This window comes from Beta vulgaris, chromosome 4 (assembly GCF_026745355.1).
Source record: "Beta vulgaris subsp. vulgaris cultivar EL10 chromosome 4, EL10.2, whole genome shotgun sequence".
In the NCBI taxonomy this organism is placed as follows: domain Eukaryota; kingdom Viridiplantae; phylum Streptophyta; class Magnoliopsida; order Caryophyllales; family Amaranthaceae; genus Beta; species Beta vulgaris.
Window position 1 is genome coordinate 3,292,170 of NC_079205.1, and position 19,768 is coordinate 3,311,937.

General features: G+C 32.1%; 3 protein-coding genes across 3 annotated transcripts; 2 read left to right on the forward strand and 1 right to left on the reverse strand.

The window, feature by feature from the left end:
- Window positions 1-7,127: 7,127 nt before the first annotated feature.
- LOC104883404 (uncharacterized) lies at window positions 7,128-8,495 on the forward strand. The gene has a single exon (XM_010667927.1). It carries the CDS (start codon window positions 7,128-7,130, stop codon window positions 8,493-8,495), a length of 1,368 nt encoding a protein of 455 aa, XP_010666229.1.
- Window positions 8,496-9,973: 1,478 nt separating this feature from the next.
- On the reverse strand, window positions 9,974-10,535 carry LOC130590984 (stigma-specific STIG1-like protein 3). The gene has a single exon (XM_057393773.1). The coding sequence runs from the start codon at window positions 10,533-10,535 to the stop codon at window positions 10,056-10,058; it is 480 nt and encodes a 159-aa protein (XP_057249756.1). The 3' UTR covers window positions 9,974-10,055.
- Window positions 10,536-18,227: 7,692 nt separating this feature from the next.
- Window positions 18,228-19,313, forward strand: LOC130590931 (stigma-specific STIG1-like protein 3). The gene has a single exon (XM_057393730.1). The coding sequence runs from the start codon at window positions 18,535-18,537 to the stop codon at window positions 19,027-19,029; it is 495 nt and encodes a 164-aa protein (XP_057249713.1). The 5' UTR covers window positions 18,228-18,534; the 3' UTR covers window positions 19,030-19,313.
- Window positions 19,314-19,768: the final 455 nt, after the last annotated feature.

Consider the following 19,768-nt stretch of genomic DNA (forward strand, 5'->3'; position numbering starts at 1 on the left):
GTCTATTCGATCCAATTCTTTTTTGTATGATAAAAAAAGGCGTCTTTATTGTAATTGTAATTGTTGAGGCCATAATTTGTTCAAATAATGTTGTGAAGGATGCCTTGTTCAAATAATTTACAATAAGAATGCCTTGATTGTTATTGTAATTGTTGAGGCCATAATTTGTTCAAATAATGTTGTGAAGGATGTAATAAGGAGATGAGTTTGTAAGCAATGCGAAGAGTTATGAGTAGTTGTGTTTATTGAGAATGAAGGTATTTATATAAGGGAATAAATGGAGGGAGTTGACCCTCAAAGATTAAATGTTGTAGAATTGAAGTAGTAAAAAGGGAGGTGGTGATGAGGGGTTGCGTTATATGGGTGTGATGCATGGACGACTATGGAGTGTATTTGAATTCTGATTTGGGTTCTTTTGTTAACAAGGTAATAGTCTAATAATAGATGACCAAATGTGGAAGTTTATTTGTGTGTATCTTGAATTTTGGGGAAGAATTTAAGCTGCATGATTGAATAAGAAAGCCTCTAGTATAGTAGAGGAATACTTTTTTTTTAAAAAAAAAGAAGTAATGGGACCAAAATCTCAACGATATAGAAGGGTTTTTTTTTTAAAGAATCGTCTCAGAAAAGATTGGATATTTGATATTTAGAAGTGATGTCAAAAGTCAATTATTATAAAGTTTTTTTTTGTGGTGAAGAAGCGATAACATTAGATTAAATAGTCATGACAAATAGCCTATTACAATCCGAGTCTAAAAGGTCCATACAATAATCAGGGGGTATGGAAATCTGATGAATTACATTAAGATCATCTCCTCCACTCCTACATCTATGCGATAATGCATCCGCGACTTGATTCTTTCCTTCTAACGAACAATAACCTCGTCTCTTGAAAATACCGCAGCAGCTCCCTGCAATCCATAACAATGTCACTATAAAAATCTTCATGTTCCAGTGAGTATTATTAATCATATCCACCGCTTGCTTGCAATCAGTGCGGATGACAAAGTGTGTATAATTTTCTTCACTTGCAACATGCAACCCCTGACAGATTGCTAACAACTCTGCTTGCGTTAGAAGCATATGACAAGCAATAAAACCCACTACACCATTGTCCTTGTTTGTCTCGAATAATACCTGCTATGCATATTTCGGTTTCAATGTCAACAAACGATGCGTCAATATTCACATGGACCCATAGGGGAGGGAAAAACTTTCGCACTCATGAGCATCGATAGATGTTGGAACATTAAAGTTTTGAGATGCACTGAATTCTTTAGCTAAGGGAACATCGGATTTTAGTAAGAGATGGGGAGGAGGAAAACATTTTGCATCAAAAATAAGCTTATTCCTAGCTTTCCAAATCTCCAAACATAAATTAGGAAATAGGATCGACCATTGAATACCCTCGTAACCATGGGGGATATTAATGCAATATTTCAAACCACGCTATGTTTATAGGTTCCCAAAACTCCCCCGGAGGTCCCACTAAATCCCCCACTTGGGATGTAACTATACAGTCCCACATCACATGAATGAAGCTCTCTTCACTAGCATTACAACAAGGGCACAAAGGAGATGGCATTATGTGTCATATATAGAGAAGGTTGGTAGGAATCCGATCCCACCATAGTATTAGCCACACAAAAAAGCGAAGTTTGGGGGAGGTGTTCATCTTCCAAATGCAATCCCCCCTATTCTAGAGGGTTTCATATGTGTATATTTTGTAGGCTTGGGAAAGAGATTATAAAGTTTTATGTTCAATGCATATTGATGTGAAAGTAGTAAATGTATTATCCTATACCATTGTTTATAAATTTCTAGATAATTATATTTTTCTCAAATTATGACTATTTCAAATTATGACTATTTCAAATTATGACTAATTTGTTTCTAGGTATAATTTGCGATTATTGCCACCCTTACAAACCTCGCACAATAAATGATTAATAATAGATTAAATTTATTCTCACTCCCCTTTTAAAAAAAATTCTCACAATTACCTATATTTCAAAAATTATCTACACAATAGACAAAGTTTTTTCCTTATTTTCTCCTCTCTGTTCCAAACTTCCTATAAACTATTATTGAAATCCATACAACGATTAAAGAACCTACCTTAGGGCATCTTTGGCAAATCTAGCGGTTCTAGTAGCTGTTAGCGGTTGCAGTAGCTATAGATGTTGGGGTAGCTGCTAGCTGTCAGCGATCAACGATTAAATTAGTTGTTTAATTAGAAGTGTTTGGCAAAAATAGTTGTTGAAATTGTAAAAGACAATAAATGACATTTAATCTAATATGAAATGAACTACACAATTTCATATGTTCGTTCAATAGTTAAATTCAAAATTTTATTTTTTAATAGGAGTTACACAAAAAGGATTATACGATTTTTTAGCTGCTCAAAGAAATGTATAATTCTAAGAAAATATTCAACCCTCGAAAAATATATATTACCAATTTTACTAAAATACTTGTAAAATATCTTATCATTAAAATAAATATTTCAATTACTTCTCTGTTATTGATTGTAAAAATAAATATTGAATTGTCATAAAATAAAATAATTAAAGAATCAGTAAAAGGATAAAGAAATAAAAAGCATTATTAGTTAATAATTCTACCTTATGCTATTATATAGTGTTTATTTTCTAGACCGCTACCTCTAAATCTCATGATGTTACTTGTAGTAACATTCCACAACCACTACTCATAATCTACTCCGACTGCTACCTGCTACCAAGGCCGTCTTGAAGATTTTGGGGTCCTGGTTCTATTATGAAAATTGAGCCCTAAATTATATAAATTTATAGAAAATATACAACCACTACCTCACCAAACACTCATAATTTTCTTAAGTAGCGTTTTAATCGTGTCAAATCGCTAACCGCTACTTCAAACACTAGTGCCAAATAGGGCCTTAATCACCCGAAACACAAACAAATATTATTGCAACAAAATCTATGTATTTCTACTAATCAAAGAATAGCACGAAGTTGACCTACCTTTCCACATGATGACAGTTTCACCCTTTGAGTAATTAACTGGAGATAGTCAATGAGTTTATTACGTTAGTGTATCTTAGATTCTTAGGTTCCTACTGTCTTCACTGATCAGCTAGCCATGATTCATTTCTGGCAATACGATCGAGTATACAACGAACATGCTTGCCAGGGATTGACTTTAGGGTGATGTTTCTATAAGCCTGTAACAGTAAGTCAGTAAGTAATAGAACTTTAACCAATTAATCATGTGTTCAAAAGTCAACCCTTTGTTTAAAAATTGAAGCTTTATCATATGGACTTCCAAACCAATTCAAGCTATTAACCCTAAAAGTGTTAGCTTTCCATGGAAGAAATGGTTTTTTTACACATTGATAATTTACATTAAGTTTCTTTAAAGATACTAGTATATCTCTATTATATAAGTGAAGGTGGAGGTATGGCGTCTTCGAGTTAAATGACTACTCCCTCCGTTTCATTTTAATGATTATACTTTTATATTTTACATTATTCACAAATTTCACTTTGACCATCATTTGTGATTTATACACAGATGAAAATATAGTCATGTGGGATCTTGTTAGATTCGTCATAACATGTATTTTATTAATATGTACTTTTTATAATTTTTACAAATACAAAACTAAAGATATAAGTCCTCAAAGTTTTTGCATTGGCATGCGTGAAAAGTGTAAGTGTATAGATTAAAATGAAACGAATGGAGTATAATACTCTTATTTTTTTTAATCACATCAATTTTGTTTAAATTTTTATAATAATAATGGGTAATCAATCAATCAAAATATTTGCCATTTATAACAACTAAAATTAGAATTACTTAAAAAATTAGATTTTTTTTTTAAAAAAAGAAAGGCTAAAAAGTTTATAAAAAACACAAAGAAAACAAATTATCAAAATCTTCCATCAAAAGGAAATATTATCAAAGTAAAAAGAATCAACAATATACTTCCACAATATCTCTGTTATATAAGCCAAGGGGAGAGTTATGGTGTCCCCCGTTGAAAAGACTTTTCAACTCATTCAATAAAAATATTACCTATTAAGATTTCGAGATTTTCCTCAATCATAATTCATAGCCCTTCCTAATTTAAAATATGTATATCAAAGGAAGTTCAAAATAGCTAAAATAAACTTTCATAAAAATATGTGTACTGAAAGAAAAAGTTTATGATTAAAAAACAAATTAACATAACTAAAATAATTTTCAATTCAATTAAAAAATCATAGACATATAATTTAATTTTACCTAAACTTTGATATGCAATAACAATACTAACATCAATTAACAAGTAATAAAAATACCAATAAAACAATTTCTTCATCAAGTAATTTTATATTTCGTATTTACACCACATGATATTTAATTAGAACTAATAGTGATTGTAAATTACATCCTTCAAAATTACATTTAGATGAAATTTAATAATAGTTGTCAAAATAATCCATGCACGCATCCCGTAAGTCTAGTTATAGTAATGTAAAGAAATGATCATTCTAATGGGTTTATATAATTTCAATTTGTGTAAGTCAATTACATATAGATAATAAGGTCAGATCAAGACAATGTACTACATTTAAAGTTTTAGCTATACTGTCAATGATAGATAAATAAGTGTTAGAATTGAAAATTGTTCACAACTAAAAAGAAAAGCACAAAAATATAAAGGTAATCTTTGCAATTATGGAGAACATAAATTTAATTCGGATTTGGGAATTAAAAAAGCAAAAAATAGAAAAGAAAGATTATTTCTTTATTTGATTTCTATAGATAAATAAAGATAAATTTATTTGTAATTATGAACTAATTAATTTGCTAATCAAATTAAATAAACTTGACAAAAGAGGTGATTATGTAATATTCTTATGGACATTTTTTAGTGCTATGTTGAAAATATTAATTAGAAGTGCATGCTTTCGTTAACGATGTTTCCGTTTCGTTTAACTTATTTTGCTTATCTAATCAATTGATTTGAACTTATTTTTGCTGAAAATAACCTTTAATAAGTTGAACAAAACAGAGTCTATAATGAGTTATTGATGCATGTAAAACTAGCTACTTGACATTACAAAATATCAGAATGAAGAAGTCGTCATTGCACGCATCGCGTGCTTAGAAAGCTGATATTAATTATGTTAAGAAACTATTGTTGACAATTAGTCCCTCCATGCATGAATTTATTCCACCTATTTACTTGTGCATTGTCTTTAATATAAACGAGCGGTAGGTCGATCTGTAGGTGAAAGCTTAATATTCACATTACCTCCAAGCCCAAAGATTTTGGGATCGAGTTTCAACCCTTACAAGAGGAATCCCATATTTTTAAAAAAAGTTTTTAGTGTATGTCTTTCACCATAAATATCTTTAATTCGATATTAATTAAAATTATAAAAAGTTGATATTTTAAAAACTACATTTGACCTGATGCTATCAAAATATTCTGATAAGAATCAAAATATTGTACTTTTATAATAACAAAAAACTTAAAATAAACTAAATTTTGTATATATTATTTTTATTTAAAATATCAATACAATATTTATTATTTCATTCAAAATTTAGCACAGATCTGTTTTGCTACTAACTCAAAAAAATAGTTCGAAAGTAACTTGATTGTTTAGTCTAATACTATAATTTTTATTCTTCAGTTCTACCAAATTCTTTTAAACTATAAATTATACATGAAATGAGAATTTCATACGCTGATTAATTAAATTTTATAAACAACATATTTTCACCAGCTACCCCAAAGATCTTACAAAATGCATGAGGTACATTCTCAATATTAAAAATTCATCAGATAACCCTTAGTTTTGAATATAATGTACCAAATACCCTCTATAACCTACTGTTGTTTTCTATTAACTTAAATGATTCAAAATATATTGACCTTTATTCTAATTTCCCAAATATTCCATATATTAGGTTCAATAATTGTACATTTGTACTACTGCTTCCATCTACCGATACTTTCGAATTTCTAAGTTACAGCCGAGGTGCATGGAAGGTTACTTACTTGCATCTAGGCTCTTGGTAAAGGTTACTTATGTTTATTTCTCCCCCCCCCCCCACCCACCCACCACCACCAAAAAAAAAAGAAGTTCTTGGTAAAGGTTCGGTTCTAAGTTACAGCAGAGTTGCATGGGAAGGCTAATAAGTTACTTGCATCTAGATTCTTGCAAGAGGATATTGTCATATTGATGTATATACACCCGGTCCAAATACTAGTTTTCCTTTTAAAAAAAGGGTTATGCTATATGCAGCCCTTAGGACTGCATATAAGACATAAATACATTGTTTAAAATGGAAATTAGTTGTTAATTTATGACAAAAGTTTGCATTAATCTATGTAATAAATGATCAGTTAATGCTTGTTTTTTCCATTTTTAGCTTTTTATATGCAGCCCTTAGGGCTGCATTTAGCTTTTCCCTTAAAAAAATGTAATTAGGATTTTTTCCACAAACCCCCCAGTTACTCTATGGATGACTTACTATCAAATTGTAGAATTATTTTTAATTTCGTGATTTAAGTTGGCTGCATTATGTACCCCCAAAAAAAAAGAGTGTTGTTTGGCCATTTGGTCATTTGGCAAGTCTCTTACCTAATCCCTGAGGTCTTAGATTCAAATCTTATCAAATATGGTACATCATACTCGGGAACACTAACTCAATTTCTTAATGATAGGTAACTAATAAACATTAAAAACCTCATAAGTGATAACATAAGATTTATGGTAGAGAAAAATTAGGGGGTGGATTTAGATGGGATAAATTAAGAAGATTTGAAGAGATAATATATGATCCATTAACTTCTTTATTCAATGGTTAATATTACTAAAACTCTATCTTGTAGAGTTATTTTAAAACTCTAAAAGATCCTAATACGTAAAGATAAACTACTATCGATATATATACTTTCCTAATACAAATTGAATTCGCACTCGCAAATTCGCAACTACCAACCCAAGACATAAATAAAGTAGCCGGTGTCGATACATGATCAAAGGTCTATATATATCCCTTCTATTCTCTTCTCATCTCTTTATAAAAAAGAAAATTACAGAAAACAACCGTTACATATCTACTCAAAGTTGTTAATATCAATAATGGAGAATAAGAAAATAAAGAGGAGAAATACAGAATTGCAAGATTTAGACGATGAAACATTGATTGAAATTCTTATACGAGTACCGGCAAAAGACGGCCATAGATGCAAGTGTGTGTCGAAGCATTGGCTTTCTTTGATTTCCAGTCCCTTCTTTGTGCATTGCCATCGTGGTCGTGGTCGTGGTCGAATCTGTAGCAGTACAGGGGATGATAATGAGAAAGACCTGTTTTTTCAACTTGTCAATACATATTACAGTTCTGTATTTCAGACTGGGAGCACTACTACAACTTCACTACCGTGCCTAAAGGTGCAAACTATACCAAACAACAACTTAATATCATTTGATTTCCTAAATCATGAAGGGATTCGCAATGTGCTATCATTTGTATCTAATCATGATTTAGTCTTGATAGAATCAACATTTAGTAACCTATATGATCCCTTTGCCATACATCTATTTGTATGTAACCCTATAACTAAGCAATCTTATAAACTTCCTCAACCTCCACCTTTTTTCATCGACAATAAACTCAACAATTGCAAGACTGATTTCAGAGGCTGCATTTGTAGTGTCGATGATCCAGCCCTATACAAAGTGGTACTCGTTACGAAGGCGGCAAGGCCTAACCATGGCGGAGGAGGCATTACAAGTGACGGGTTTTTGCATATCTACGTCTTCTCGTCGGATACTAATAGTTGGCTTAAGTACCTTGTTCCTACACATCCAGACCTCGTTGTAGACAAGGTAAGATCAAAAGAAGCAGCAGGGCAAGATGGCACGACGTTAAATGGAGAATTACTTTGGTGTACTAGTAACATGATTGTGATATATAATCCTTTTAAGAATCCTCAACAATGTGACTTCATTGATGTTCCACAAGATGCAATGATCGTCAAAAACAAGCAAACACACTACTATTTAGTTCTTGGTAATGGTAGTATATGTGTAGCAAATATTGAACAACAACTTCGTCTTTATAATTGGAGATTTTTAACTCCTTCAACACAAACAATTAAAGTCTGGGATATGAAGGATTACACAGATAAAAACAATCGGAGTTGGGAAATAAAGCATTTCGTCGAATTTAATGCTGTTAATTGGCAGGACACCATAAACTCTGCTGATTTGAAGTACTTCTCTATCAAAGGTTTTAATCCTTATGATGGAGATGTCATGTATGTTTTATCGGTGTTCGAGAAACGTCTACTGGCTGTGAACCTGAGAACTAAGACAGTGCATTCGATCTCTAAATTCAAGCCCCCTATTTATCCTTCTTATTCCATGGATTCGTTTAAATTGTTCCCTTATAACCCACCTTCATGGCCAACCCCAATCCTTAAGAGTTCGGTTGCGAGACTGTTGTGATTAGACCTGGTTATTGGACAGGGCGGTCATAAGAGTCGAGATGAGTCTTCATTATTAGTACTATTATTCAATTATTGTATTATTATTACTGATAAATAACAATATATGAGATTCAATGTTTTTTCCTTCAATTGATAATTAGTTGGTCAATGAGACATGGTCTTACATATACTTTATCTGCTTCTTAATAGATATATCATGTTGATCAGTAGATACATCTATCGACATACAACTTTGACTATCAATATTCTCGATTATATATTATTAAAAATCTATACAAATATATTAAAAGGCGTTACTTTGAAACGGTGTCACGTGCCACTCTGCTCAAGCTTCTAATACATATGTTTATAATCTCATTTAAAAATATTAACAATATGTAGTTACTAAGATTCGAACACATGGTCTTTGAAATATTATGTGAGAGCTTAACTACTAATGCACTACAATTTCAATGCTTAAATAATGTTTCAAAGTAAAATATCATAAAGTCTTATAATATATGTAATTATAAAGACATAAACAAGCTTCTTGATCTCTAACACTTTTATTAAGTAATGACATTTTCCTATCCTAATTCCACGGCAATTGTTATTTTTATCTCCAATTCCTTTAAAGTTTTTTTATAAACAAGTTATCATGCTGCAACGTCCATTTTTAATTACGCACAAGACACGATATTAAGAAAAACTAATAAAATTGAGTATGAAATTTATAAACAATAATATATTTGATAATTTTGACTGACCCGGAGTATCGCTCGTGCCAAAATACTAGTTATAAAAAAATATTGAGATCAGAACACTATCCAAAATTTCATTTCTCTTTTATCTATACAAATATATTAAAAGGTGTTCCTACGAAAGGAACGGTATCACATGACACTCTATAACTTATGTACCAACTATGTATAATCTAATTAAAAATATTAACATTGTGTAGCTATAAGAATCAAACCCATGACCTTTGAAATGAAATGTGAGAGTTTAATTTAACCACCAAATTACTACAATTTCAATATTTCATGTGTTTCAAAGTAAAATATAATAAAGTCTTACTGTTATATGTAACTATAAAGACATAGACAAGAATTTTGATCTATGACACTTTTATTAAGGTAATAACATTCTCTTACCCTAATTCAATTGAAATTATTTTTTATATCCCAATTCCGTAGAAGTTCTTTTTTTTGGTAAAACATTATCATGTCGGCCATAACATCCATTTTCCAATTTTGCACTAGATTAAAAATTACAAAAAACTAATAAAATAAATTATGAATCATAATATATTTGATAATTGTAACTAACTCGTAGCGTCGTTCGGGCCAAAATATAAGTTATTATTAAAGAAGACAAAAATATTAGTACGTAGTATGTGTTTACATAAAGAAACAAGTGTTAGTTTTATTGAATCTTCGATGTCATGCACCAAAAAATAACTTTCTTCAAACCTATATCGTACAAGTATGAAGTATGTACTAGCTCAAAGGGGATTTATTCCGATCTTAGCCAAGATATAAATATATGTCTTTGAGAGCACTACATACATTAACATGAATTAAGCATAGTCACACATCCCATAAACGCAGGATTGTCCAACCAAGCACTTGTTGTTGCATCTCCCACAATGCCTCTTGTCATAGGTTTTATCTACACACTTTCCATTACAGCAGTCATAAGTGAATTTACACTTGTTATGGCAATCTCCACAATGTTTCTTGTCAATGGTAAGATCAAAACACTTATTCCCACAACATGTAAAATTCTTCCCATAATTTATGTCACAAACCTCGTTGTCCTTGTGACAATGATCGGCTGGTTTTAAGCTTCTTCCATGGTGATAAAAATTATTGCTCTCTCCTAAAAATCGGCTTATCCTCTTAGAAGGGAGTAACAACGCGTTGTTGCCCTCTTCTTCGACATGGTGCTCGAGTTGATTATAACTTGTACTGATAGAACTAAGCGCGATGAGGGCCATTGCCATGGTGATAGCTATCAAGGCGAATGCCTTGATTGTTGTTGTAATTGTTGAGGCCATAATTTGTTCAAATAATGTTGTGAAGGAGCTTGGTCTTACTTCACCGTCGAGAAATAAAAGAAGACTTCTACCTCCAAGTTTAACTTAGATGTCGCTCACTTTTTTTGGGTGTAATAAGGAGATGAATGAGTAAGCAATGCAAGATGGTTATGAGTTGTTGTGTTTATTGAGAGTGAAGGTATTTATATAAGGGAATAAAGGGAGGGAGTTGACCTTGACCCTCAAAAATTAAATGTTGTAGAATTGAAGTAGTAAAAAGGGAGGTGGTGATGAGGGGTTACGTTATACGGGTGTGATGCATGATTGCATGGAGTGTGTTTGAATTCTGATTTGGGTTCTTTTGCGAACACGGTAACAGTCTAATAGATGACCAAATTTGGAAGTTTTTGTGTATCTTGAATTGTGGGGGAAGAAATTAAGCTCCATTTTTTTTTATTCGGTAATTTACTGGCCCAAGCAGATTCAACCCTCATGATCTAGGGGGTAAGAAGGGGATCCCAATCCATATGAAAACTTCCAGAGACTGGAAACTGGGGATTTATATCCAGAAGCATAAATCCACATAATCACTCCAAATATGAGGTTGATGAGAGTCGAACTCCCGATCATGAGGTTGGGAGGTGGGACCTCTAACTATTGTACTCCCACATGATTTATTCTCAAAAATTAAGCTCCATGATTGAATAAGAAAGCCTCTAGTACAGTAGAGGAATACTTATTTTCTTAAAGAAGTAACGGGACTAAAATTTCAACGATATAAAAGGGTTTTTTTTTTAAAGAACTCTCTAAGAAAAAAATTGGACATTTGACATTGAAAAGTGATGTCAAAAGTCAATTATTATAAAATTTTATGTTCAATGCATATTGATATGAAAGTAGTAAATGTATTATCCTATACCATTGTTTGTAAATTTCTAGGTATTTATTTTTCTCAAATTATGACTAATTTGTTTCTAGGTGTAATTTGCCATTATTATTGCCACTAGACCTGGGCATGGGTCGGGCTTGGGGAAATGGCGGGCCGAGCCGTGCCCGTGATTGCCGGGTCGGGCTTGAAATTTCTAAATTTTGTCCACGATCCGGCCCAAGCCCACGGGCACGCGGGTCGGGCTCGTGCCTCCTGCGGGCCTGGCCCGTATTTTATGTTGTTTTTTTGTATTTTTGACAGTTTTAGGATAAAAAACAAAGAAAAGTAGCGTTTGGCCCGCGGATCGGCCCACGCGGGCTCGTGCCGGTGCGGGCTTGATATAAAATTTCTTGACTGTGACAAGCTCGTGGCCCACGTAGCGGACAACGGGTCGGGCCTTGAGCGGGCTCGTTCCTGGCCGGGCCCAAATCGTGTCGGCCCGCGTGCTGGCCAGGCTCATGCCCACCTCTAATTACCACCCTTGCAAACCTTGCACAATAAATGATCAATAATACATTAAATTTATTCTCACTCCCCTGTTAAAAAAAATTCTCACAATTACTACCTATCTTTCAAAAATTATCTACACGATAGACGAAGTTTTTTCCTTATTTTCTCCTCTTTGTTCCTCTAAACTACTCCCTCCGGTCTTTATTAGTTTACCCTTTTCTTTTCCACAAAGTTTTAGGAGAAATAATGTTGTGGGTCATAGAAAGAAAGAGATCCTATTATTTTATATTAAAGTTGAATGTATGTATGATGAAAAGTTAGTGATCCCATTCCAAAAATAGAAACAAAAGAAAGAGGTAAACTAATAAGGGACACCCTAAAAAGGAATACGGGTAAACTAATTAATAAAGACCGGAGAGACAGTGGCGGAGCCACATTGGGTCACGTGCGTGACCCCTCAAATTTTTTTTAAAAAATTGAAGATTTTTCGTCAAAATAAAAAAATTAAACTAGGGAAGCGCACGCTGCACTCTTAATGTCAGTTTCTGCTTTTTGGCCCACTTGCATATGTTTATTAATTATAGTGGTCCCGAACTTCCCAACTCCCAATTCTTATCAGATCTCAAATTAAATTAAAAATTTAAAACTAAAAATCATTTAATTTTAAAAACTATCAGTTTCTCTCTCATTCCTTTCCCAATATAGTCAGTTACTCAATTCTCAATTTCTCAGGCTAAAAAAAAAATTAGCGCACTTTCCCACACTCTCACTCCCGGCTGCCCAGTCAACATTCAGGCACCGCAGCCCGCACCGGCACTCCGGCAGGCGGCACCGCAGCACCGCTCCTCGCCTCCTCCGACCAGCCTGCTGGCAGCCATCGCCCAGCACGCCAGCAGGTATTATTTTATTAACATTTACATAATTTAAATTTTAATTCTTTTACATTATTTATTCCTAATTCCTAGATTGTATATTTAAAATCTGATTTGGTTGATATTAATTGTAATATTTGCATATATGTGTGAAATTTAGAATTTGTAAGGTGTGATAAGTGATTGATGCATTTAGTTTATTAGTTAGTTTGTTGTTTATTTTTTTGTGAATGTTGAACTTGTGAAATGTGAATTTGTATAAATTTGGTAGTGTTAATTAATTTATAATTTTCTATGATGATTTAGTTTATTTATGATAGTAATTTATTGATTGATTTTCATATAGTTTAATAGTTAGTTCATATGTGTTAATTTGTATTGAATAATGAATATAGGGAACGATTAGTCTTTGCGTTGTAAATTTTTCAATTTTGAATATCCTTTAATTTGTCTTTTTTTGTGATCCCTCGATTTTGAAATCCTGGCTCCATACAACGATGCATAACCTGCCTTAATCACCAGAAACACAAACAAATATTATTGCAACAAATTCTATGTAGTTCTAGACTTCTAGTAATCAAAGAATAGCACGAAGTTGACCTACCTTTCCACATGATGACAGTTTCACCCTTTGAGTAATTAACTGGAGATAATAGTCAATGAGTTTATTACGTTAGTGTATCTTAGATTCTTAGGTTCCTACTACTGTCTTCACTGATCAGCTAGCCATGATTCATTTCTGGCAATACGATCGAGTATACAACGAACATGCTTGCCAGGGGTTGACTTTAGGGTGATGTTTCTATAAGTCTGTAACAGTAAGTAATAGAACTAGAAGTTAGAAGTTTGAATAATTAATCATGTGTTCAAAAGTCAACCCTTTGTTATCATACGGACTTCCAAACCAATTCAAGCTATTATTAAACCTAAAAGTGTTAGCTTTCCATGGAAGAAATGGTTTTTAATTTACATTAAGTTTCTTTAAACATACTAGTATATCTCTATAATGAAGTATAAGTGAAGGTCGGTGGAGGTATGGTATTTATCGAATTAAATGATTATAATACTCTTACTCTTTTAATTAAATCAATTTTGTTTAAATTATTTTTAAAATAATAATGGGCAATCAATCAATCAAAATATTTACCATTTAAAACAATTGAAATTAGAATATCTTGAAAAATTAGGTTTTAACAAAAAGAAAGACTAAAAAGTTAAAAAAAAACAAAGATAACAAATTACCAAAATCTTCAATCAAAAGGAAACATTATCAAAATAAAAAAAAATTACAATATACTTCCACAATATTATAGTAATGTAAAGAAATTATCATTTTAATGGGTTTATATAATTTTAATTTGTGTAAGTCAATTACATATAGATAATAGAGAACGTATTGTGTCGGACTCGTCCGACCATAATCTTGGTCGGACGACTTTCAGGTGGTTCCAATTTTTTTTCAGGTAGTCTTCATTTTTTTTCAGGTAGTCTCATTTTTTTTCAGGTAGTCTTCATTTTGTTTTCAGTTAGTCTTCTTTGTTTTTCAGTTGGTTTTTGTGCTTCAGTTAGACTTACTTGGGTTTCAGTTGGTCTTTATTCTTTTTCAGGTAGTCTTCATTTTTTTTCAGAGTCTTCATTTTGTTTCAGTTAGTCTTCTTTTTTTTCAGTTAGTCTTCTTTTTTTTCAGTTGGTTTTTGTGCTTCAGTTAGACTTACTTGGGTTTCAGTTGGTCTTTATTCTTTTTCAGGTAGTCTTCATTTTTCTTCAGGTAGTCTTCATTTTGTTTCAGTTAGTCCAACTGAAAGAAAACAAAGTCCAACTGAAAGAAAACAAAGTCCAACTGAAAGAAAAGTCCAACTGAAAGAAAACAAAGTCCAACTGAAAGAAACAAAACATGAAAGAAAACAAAGTCCAACTGAAAGAAAACAAAGTCCAACTGAAAAGAAAACTAACCTCTGCTTTCTCTCACTTTCTCCTTCTTCTTCATTATTCCTTATAAACACTCTTCCGCACAGGCCCCGTTAGCTCATTATCATACAGCCCTAAGGCTTCCATTGATGAGGAAGTTGTTCCCTAAGTCTAGTGATTGCAAGTTTTGAAGGTTTTCTAGTTCAGGTGGAATGTTGCCAGAGAGTGCATTATCAAAGAGGGTAAGTTCTACGAGTTCAGAACAATTTCCAAGTTCAGCAGGAATTTGACCAACAAAAGCATTAGTGGTTAGATCAAGAACCTGAAGTTTTGACAGGTTACCAAGAAAACTCGAGATTGTTCCCTGGAGCTGATTTTCAGTCAGAGATATCGCAATCACATTGTTTGTGGATGGGTCACAGGATATACCAGTCCAGTTGCAGTGGTGGCTGCTGCTATTCCACCCGGCAAGAGAGCGAAGAGTGTCGCATCGAGAACTGAGGTGGTGGCGGTGGAGATGGATGAGGCTTTATAATGTGGTGGTGGTGGTGGTGGGTTTTATGTGGGAATGATGGAGAATCCTTCGACCGCCGTCGTTGCTGTATATTATAGTACTGGGCTCAGCCCGTCTGACGAGAATATTGGGTCAGACGGTCTGACCCAATACTTTCACTAGATAATAAGGTCAGATCAAGACAAGCAATGTACTACATTTGAAGTTTTAGCTATACTAATAATGATAGATAAATAAGTGTTAGAATTGAAAATTGTTCACAACTAAGTAAAAAGAAAAGCACAAAAATGTGAAGGTAAGCTTTGCAATTATGGAGAACATAAATTTGAATCAAATTTTGGGAATTAAAAAAGCAAAAAATAGAAAAAAGAAAGATTCTTTTTTATTTGAATGTAAATAAAGAAAAATATATATTTGTAATTATGAACTAATTTTCTAATCAAATTAGATAAACTTGACAAAACAGGTGATCGAGTACTATGTTGAAAATATTGATTAGAAGTGCATGCTTTCGTTAATAACTACATTGGTCTCGTTCTATTCAACTTAATTTGCTTATCTAATCAATTGATTTGAACTTATTTTTGCTGAAAATAAATTTTAATAAGTTGAACAAAACAAAGCCTTTATTGAAAAAAACTGTCAACTTTAAACTACTATAATGAGTTGTCGTTGCATGTAAAACTAACTACTCGATATTACAAAATATCAGAATGAAAAAATCGTCATTGCACACGCATGCTTAGAAAGATAGTATTAATTATGTTAAGCAACTATATATTGTCCATAATTTTATTCCACCTATTTACTTGTGCATAATCTTTAATATAAACGAGTAGTAGGTGAAAGCTTAGTGATATTCACATTACCTCCAAGCCCAAAGGTCCTGGGATCGAGTCTCAACCCTTACAAGAGGTTTCTCAATTTTTTCAACTTACCTATATTAAAAAAAGTTTTTAGTGTATGTCTTTCGCCATAAATATCTTTAATTCGTTATTAACTAAAATCATAAAAAGTTGATATTATAAAAGCTACATTCGACCTTATGTTATCAAAATATTCTGATAAGAATCAAAATATTGTACTTTTATAATAATAAAAAACTTAAAATAAGCTAAATTCTGTATATATTATTTTTATTTAAAATATCAATACAATATTTATTATTTCATTCAAAATTTAGCACAAATATGTTTTGCTACTAATTCAAAATATAGTTCGAAAACAGCTTTATTGTTCAGTCTAATACTATAATTTTTATTCTTCAGTTTTACCAAATTTCTTTAAACTATAAATTATACATGAAATGAGAATTTCATATTTTGGTTTATTAATTAAATCTTATAAAGAACATATTTTCACCAGCTACTCCAGAGATCTTACAAAATGCATGAGGTACGTACATTTTCAATATTAAAAATTCATCAAATAACCCTTAGGTTTGGATATAATATACCAAATATCGTCTATAACCTACTCTTAATTTCTATTAACTTAAATAACCCAAAATCTATTGACCTCTATCCTAATTTCCCTAATATTTCATATTACGTCCAGTATTTGTACATTTGTACGGCCTTCATCTACCAATACTTTCGAATTTCTAAGTTACAGCCGAGGTGCATGGAAGGTTACTTGCTTGCATCTAGGTCTTGGTAAAGGTTACTTATGTTGCATCTGCTAGGTCTTGAAAAAAAAAGTTGTTCTTGGTAAAGGTTCGGTTCTAAGTTACAGCAAAGTTGCATGGGAAGGCTAATAAGGATGTTGTCATGTTGATGTATATACATCATCATAATAATTTTCAACGTCCTTGTATATATATATATATATATATATATATATATTATTATTATGAAAATACGCCTTTTTCTTTTCTTTAATGCAAAAGCACATGTTAGAGATCATTTTGAGTCTTTGACGCACACGGTTTTGTTAGACACCCTAGAGTTATCTAGTAATATAAGAAAACAATCCATCTCCCTGCAATAGAAAGCGAACAATCCATCTTTTCCATGCAAGTAGAGGCAACATTATACTCTTCAACACTAAGTTTTTGCACATAAATGCCACAAGGAATAAATAAGTATTCATGGACACAATATCAATTCCATCTTATAGAGTATACAACTATTTATGGGATTCCAGCCATTAGCTTATGACCCGTTCTGTATTATTGTGGTTTTCTGTTTTTTTATTTTTTGATTTTCAAAGTCATATGATATATGTCCTATAATAAATAAAAAATTAGTCAAATTTATTGGGAACATGATGATTTTGAAAACTGACAACTGAAAAGTGAAAACCAGTTTTTCTGGTTTATTTCCAGATTTTGGTTTTTAGTTTTCAGAAAAACTGAAAACAAAAAACGATAACGAACGGGCCCTTAATCTTTTGGTTGGGTTGGTCCTTTGACATGATAACAAAACCAACGTGACATAAAGGTCACATATTCAAATCTCATTCAACCATTCTTTCTAAGTGAAATATTTAACTCCAATATGATGGAGGCTTGTGTTGAATCCACAGTCAAGCCCAATGACCTCTCGTGTGAGGAGGCGTGATAGAGTATACAACTATTCCCTGCGACTCCAACCATCAGTTTAAAGCTTTTGGTTGAGTTGGTTTTTTGACAACATCAAATGAAAGTATGAAATTAAACATTACATTAAATGTCATCTTTGTAAATCTAATGAACAAAAATATAAGAATTTCGAATTATGAATTTCGAGTATCGTATAGCCCAATTCAACTTGGAATAATCAGCTATCAATTATACAAATATCCAAGTATCCAACCTTTCACAGTTCCAACTATTTGCAAAAGCAACTATTTGTATCATTGATAACTAAACAATGGAATATACTCAATTTTGAACACCCATACTCTAAATTAGGCCTTAGCTTGGTGGTTTGGTATCTTTGATGGTATCTTAGTAGTAAAATTAAGCACCCCATTCCCACTTAGACTTTGACCTATTTTAGTACTTGTATAAAATATTGCATGTGCTGCTTATTACTCAAGATTGCACCTTTCTTCCCTACAATTCAAGATCCCCATGTTACCAAAAGAACCCCTTGCTAAGATTCAAGCACACTCCATACATCACTCCCAAATAAAGCAACCCTTCGCCGTCGCCTCCCCATTTATTTGTAAATAAATTATGTCAACTCCCTCATCCCACTATTCCATTATAAATACCTTCAAATTCCTCCAACACTTTCTTAAGCCAACTTCACACAACTCATTAATCATACCAACTCATAATAACCATCTTTCCCTTGATTCTCACCCTTTTCTCTCCTATCTTTTGAATTTGATATATCATTCACAACATTGTATGATCATTAAATGGCCTCAACAACAATGAAGACGACAATCAAGGCATTCGCCTTGGTAGCTATCACCATGGCAATGGCTCTTATCGCGCTTAGTTCAATTAGTGTTACAAATAAAAAACACGAGCAATATCACATCAAAGAAGAGGGCAACAACAACAACAACGCGTTGTTGCCCCCTTCTAAGAAAATAAGCCGATTTCTAGTAGAGAACGATAATTATCAACAACATGGAAGAAGTTTAAAGCCTGCCGATCATTGTCACAAGGACAATGAGGTTTGTGATGTTATGTATGGGAAGAATTTCACATGTTGTGGTAACAAGTGTTTTGATCTTACTATTGACAAAAAACATTGTGGAGCTTGTCATAATAAGTGTAAGTTTACTTACGACTGTTGCAATGGAAAGTGCGTAGATAAAAACTTTGACAAAAGGCATTGTGGGAGATGCAACAACAAGTGCTTGGTTGGACAATATTGCGTTTATGGGATGTGTGACTATGCTTAATTTCATTGTATATTTATTCTGTTATATAATTAGTATCCTAATTAACAGTATAAATTCTTGGCTAAGATGGAATTTTTTTCTATTTGAGCTAGTACATAGTATGTGCTATATATTTTTGATGTAAACTTGTTCTTGCTACGTGAGATTCTTTTGGCAATTAGCCAGATTGATATTAAAGATCATTTATATTAAATTCGGTTGCTATTTATTTTTCTTTTTGATCTATTGATGAATTAACGTAACGTATCATGCATGCTTACATGATATATATGACATTGGAGTTGACTTCATGTTACAATTTCTGAAGTAGGTTCCATGAATTTAAGAAGCCAATCAACTTGTTAATGAACTATATGCATGAATAGATAAACCTCATATCATTATGGGTTGATATATATAGTAATTAGATCTGACGATAGAAACAAAATGATATTCAAGGCTTTGGTTTAGTAGTAAAGATTTTTACTCGCAAGATTCTTAAGCTTAGTATTATGAAGCTCCTAACTAGAGGAGTTTTTTTTTTTTTTTTTTTTTTAAAATCTACTAGTTTTTATATGCACGCGATGCGTGCGAAAATACGTAGAAAATTAATTTTTTTTGAGAGATGTAGAAATTAAATTGATTATTAATTATATCTAATAAATTAGGGATATTTGAATTGTTGATATTTTTCTTTTTGTAATGTTTTTTTTTTATTTTTTAAATTAGTTAGATAGTTTTTTTTTTTTTTTTTTTTAAT